We start from the raw sequence: 5,347 nt of genomic DNA on the forward strand, positions 1-5,347 counted from the left end.
CTGAAGCCTGGAGCTCCAAACTAAGACCCCATGTTTTTAGTGAGGTTAAACACATTATCACTGACTTTTTATATTTGGGTGAACTATCCCATCAAGACGTTTTTGAATGGTTTGATTTTGATCTTGGGGTCTGATTTTAAAACTATGACTCTGATCTCTGAGTTCAGACTTTCATCTCTCTTTGATCTCAGACTGTGTAGTGCCTGCTGTCTGAGGGGGTGGAAAAACTGGTCATGTGATGATGTCACAACAGTGTGATTCCAGTGTTCAGTGTTCATGAACCAAACATGAATGCCAGCCAGATTCTTCTGCTTTTGATCAGTGATCCTGTGATCCTGTGATCTTCACTGACATTGACTGAATTTTGAAGTTTGAGACCCAATGAAATGAAATCGACTACAATTCCTCTGACCTTGAAAAAGAATCTCAACAGAAATTCAATACCTTGAAACAAACATTTCCCCGTAATCAAACGTTAAAAAACTCAAGTGTTTTAAACCGTCTGAGGAAAATAAGTGTTGAGATGGATTTCGCGGTAAGAAAATAACACTTGGATTCACACGAGAACACGTAGAAATGTGCAAGACTGGGGGTTTCCACCTCCTGTTGGTTTCAGTTGTGATAAAACAATATAGAATGATATATGATCGGGCTAGCAATCCTAAGAGGTTGGACGTTAAGAAATGATAGAAGTTGAGAACCCCAACTGACAACCATTCATCAGCCACAACAACCAAATAACAGATGTTGTTTACAGCAGCATTTTTATATCCGCCCAAAATGTCAACCAAAACATGGCTCCTCACAAGTTGATCTGTTTCTGGCTCGAAACACAATTAGCAGACCTGCTTGCGAGCTTCTATGTCGTACATGTTATCTTACAGATTGAATGATAGACATTCTTTTTTCTTTCTTTGTCAAAGAGCTTTGGAGAGCTGCGGTGCAGTGACTTGGACGTGCCAGTGCTCATGCCAGACTTCTTTGAGCCACATTTTGAGGAATATTTTCAACAAATTACCGAACAGTGAGTAAAAAGATTTCAAACCATCAAGCAAAGCAGCAGAAATGATGTCTATATACTGAAAATGTGCAAGTAAATGTGTGCTCTGCCTAACCATTCCTTATGGTTTCCTGCAGGGACTGGATGCAAATGGTAGTTTGTACCGCTGATATAAATCCTACATGCAACCCCATCCTGCTCAGCATGTGGGAGAAGATCTTGGATTTGACCACCACTGCTGTTTTGGATGTTGTTGTACCTCAAGTGCGCCTGGATACAAGCTGTGACATGTAAGTTGGGTCTGATATTTGGAGTTTCTTCGCAGACGGCATTATTGTGTCGCGCCCAGCTTATAAACCTCCCAGAGGCTCACACACTTTTAATTTCTGGCTTTGATGCATGTTCCCTTCCCACTTAGTCACCCAGTAAGAACCTGGAACTTTTCTATGCTAGCATCGGTTCCTGGGTCTGGCCAAAAAAATTACAGTTACTGGTCTGAGCACAGCAATAGCGTAGATGCTGCTTTCCATCGATGATCTGGTTAACGATTTACCAGTAACTTCTGGTCTGAGTAATCAGCTGTCAGAGTCCTAATTTATGAGCTCCGTTCAAACCCAGGATATAAAATTAATTTCATTTAAGTGATATAAGGGGGATATGTTTGAATTCCACTGCAGGAGGAAGATCAACTGACTAATGACTGTCTGTTTTTTTTTTTAAGGATGGAGCGCAACTATCACAGTGTGACAGAGGAAGACATCCAAGCCACCCTTGGGGATTCTCTTTGTCCAGCTATTGAACTGGCGCTAGCAGTCAGAGACAACGAAAGTGTCCACTCCAAACGACTCATGGAGATGGTTGCAGAGGAGGTGACAACGAGAGTGAACACCAATCTGGCTACAATGTTTGCCTGTAACGTACAGTCAGATATGTTGGCTGAGACTGACACATGTCATGCAGCAAAGTTATTGGATATTATTAACCAAACTGTGCAACTAATGAGGGAGCGCACGCTAGGAATGAAGGCACCTCAAATACAAGCAGATTTGCAAGACTGTCAGCCTCATCCAACTGGTCTTGTCTTTGAGGACGATGACACCAAGAGTACAAAATTCCTTTACTGTGGTACTCCCTTCATTGTCAGTGAGCGCTTAGACAGTGATGAAACCAGCAGCGACTCAGACTCAGACTCAAACACAGACTCGTACTCAGGCACAGACTCAGATTCAGAGAGTTCAGCTTTCTTGTCCGGTGGCACCTCCTGTTTTGCTAGGGAGGACTCTGGTTCAGAAGATGATCCTTGTCCTGCAAATGAGGACACAGACACAGAGAGTACTACATTCATCTTTGCTGGTACTCCCTTTCCTGCAAACGATGACACAAACATAGAGGATTTAGCGCTCAGTTGCACTGGTACTCCCTTTCCTGCAAACGATGACACAAACATAGAGGATTTAGCGCTCAGTTGCACTGGTACTCCCTTTCCTGCAAACGATGACACAAACATAGAGGATTTAGCGCTCAGTTGCACTGGTACTCCCTTTCCTGCAAACGATGACACAAACATAGAGGATTTAGCGCTCAGTTGCACTGGTACTCCCTTTCCTGCAAACGATGACACAAACATAGAGGATTTAGCGCTCAGTTGCACTGGTACTCCCTTTCCTGCAAACGATGACACAAACATAGAAGATTTAGCGCTCAGTTGCACTGGTACTCCCAGTCCTGCAAACGATGACACAAACATAGAGGATTTAGCGCTCAGTTGCACTGGTACTCCCAGTCCTGAAAAATGGGCCATGAGCGTAAAGGATACTAAATCCCCTTGTCCTGGTACTCCCCATCATGCCAATGAGGACTGTGGCACGAGGAAGGATGACTCAAGTTGCTCCGCTCCTCCTAGTCCTGAAGTGGAGCTGTCACGTGCGGAGAAATTCTTTCTTGCTTTGCTTCTCTTGAAGTTGCTGAGGCGCATTACTCGGTCCTCTAAAATTTTTTTATTGCCTCTGAGCTTTAATGGGATGTTGGAGAGTCTGATCACAGCTACCGTGGCAGAAACTGGTTCCAAAATCCCTCAGACCACTTCTGACGTGCACATTCCCGTGTACAAGAGGCTCTGTCAGGAGTTCGGATCCAAGGAGCTTTTGCAGGCTGCCTTGACATCAGATAACGTGGCCTTTACCAAAGCTGTTGCCAGGGCCTTGAAAGCCCAGCTGCAGATGCCCAAGCAGCTCAGCTTTCTTGAAAAAATGAGGAGACTTTTCAAAAAGAACTCAAAAATCTGCCCCGCCAGTCAAGTCCCTTCGGCTACTGGAGCAACCCTGGGTTCTGGAACAAAACAGGGCCACCCTGACACCACCAAGAGGCCTACATTCATTTGCAGAATTCTCAGGAAGTGGTTCTGCTGAGGCCTCAAAGAGGATGACAACAAGACTAGGTGAAACCTGGTGTATGGGCTGACTCCTGATCCCAGAGCCAAAATGTGGGCAAATCGTTGCAGAGACAGAGATTTTTGATGACTTTAACAACTTGGAATTACCTTTGCAGCTCTAAACGTTGGAGAAGAACAATGCACCCACGAGGGTACTTGGGTTTAGGATTTGGGGATATAGATAAAAGGAGGTCACTGGACGGCCACTCCACCTCTGAGCCATGCTGCCCCATGAATGGATTTTTTAAATGATATTTTTCTGGATCGATTCTGACAGACCGAACTCAGGCTGCTCCACCCCATAGCATCCTTGATATTATGTATTTTTAACATTAGTTCCAATATCTATGGTGGGGTCAGGTCAAAATCCAGATGGTAGTCATTTCAATATTTTTTAAGGCATGGGGATATAAGCGAATTGATTCCATCCACCCATCCATTCATTTTCTTCCGCTTACCGGGTTGGGTCACAGGGGCAGCAGCCTAAGCAGAGAGACCCAGACTTCCCTCTCCCTGGCTACTTTGTCCAGGTCTTAACAGGGGATCCTGAGGTGTTCCCAGGCCAGCTGAGAGACACAGACTCGGTCCTGGGTTTTTCCCGAGGCCTCCTGCCGTTTGGACATAACCTGAACACCTCTAGGGAGGTGTCCGGGAAGGATCCCGACCAGATGCTCGAGCCACTTCATCTCGATATTAGATCACCTGTTATTAATGATAAGGGAATATCACCAAATGAATTTGATTTTTGGGATTATTAAAGACATAAACATTAATTGATCAAATTCATGTTCACTTTTTTTTCAGTGAGTACATTCAGTATGCATACGTACATAAGTACATATAAATATGTATTTTATTTTTTACTGTTATCAGCATTTGTTGGATGTCATTTATTAGCCAAATCAGTTGTAAAAATATCAGCATGTTGAGTAGTGACCACCTAACCGACCCCCTAACCTAACCCTAACCCCTTAAAAACAATATCATACATCTCCAGTAGTTTTATGATTGTTTGACTAACATAAGTTCTACTATTTGGAAGTTAATGGTGGTTAGCGTTTCTTTTCAAATCATTAATTACTTCCACAAAAAATTCAATGGAATATCGTGAAAAGTTGTAAAACCTATGTTGACTGTCTCAGGGCCTAGCTTGAAGTGGTTTGGATCAGTGTTTTCCAAGTTTTCCAACCCAATTTCCTAAATTTACCTCCATAAAGAATAAATAGTGTCTAAGTTTCATTGATTTTACCACCACCTCCACATTACCTTTAATTGTTTGAACAGGTGAAGTAGCTATATAAAAGGACATTTTCTAAAATCTTCTTACTAGGGATGCAATGAAATGGTCAACTCACGAAATGATACGAAATATTCACAATATGAAATAAAGATTTAAGAAAATCAAAAATCAGGAATGGCTGCACGGTGATGCAGTGGTCAGCACTGTGGCCTCACAGCAAGAAGGTTCCACGTTCGAGTCCCGGCTTGGGCGCGTGATCTTTCTGTGTGGAGTTTGCATGTTCTCCCCGTGCCTGCGTGGGTTCTCTCCGGGTACTCCGGCTTCCTCCCACCATCCAAAGACATGCAATTTGGGACGAGGCTGATTGGATTCTCTAAATTGACTGTAGGTGTGACTGTGAGTGTGAATGGTTGTCTGTCTCTATGTGTTGGCCCTGAGATGGACTGGTGACCTGTCCAGGGTGAATCTCGCCCGTAGATGCTGGGATAGGCTCCAGCCCCCCCGCGACCCTTACTAGTAAGGAATAAGCGGAAGATGACGATGGATGGAAAAATCAGGAATGCAAAAATCGAATATTCTTTATTTTCTTCCTTAATATGCAGACATACAAGTTATTGCTTCTTGTTGTGTACCGACAGTTTGCACACGGTTTTTGTTTTATCCACAACCGTCTCAT

The 5,347-nt window shown here is 43.6% G+C and overlaps 1 protein-coding gene across 1 annotated transcript; it reads left to right on the top strand.

Annotated features, from left to right (window-relative positions):
• Positions 1–406: 406 nt before the first annotated feature.
• Positions 407–4,895, top strand: LOC147269090 (uncharacterized). The gene is made up of 4 exons (XM_086193813.1): positions 407–535; positions 924–1,024; positions 1,138–1,290; positions 1,722–4,895. Exons 1-4 carry the CDS (start codon positions 524–526, stop codon positions 3,406–3,408), a joined length of 1,953 nt encoding a protein of 650 aa, XP_086049939.1. The 5' UTR covers positions 407–523; the 3' UTR covers positions 3,409–4,895.
• The last annotated feature ends 452 nt before the right edge of the window (positions 4,896–5,347 follow it).

Source organism: Aulostomus chinensis, chromosome 2 (assembly GCF_037954235.1).
Source record: "Aulostomus chinensis isolate RoL2024-O1b breed Wild chromosome 2, RoL_Achi_v1.0, whole genome shotgun sequence".
NCBI lineage: Eukaryota > Metazoa > Chordata > Actinopteri > Syngnathiformes > Aulostomidae > Aulostomus > Aulostomus chinensis.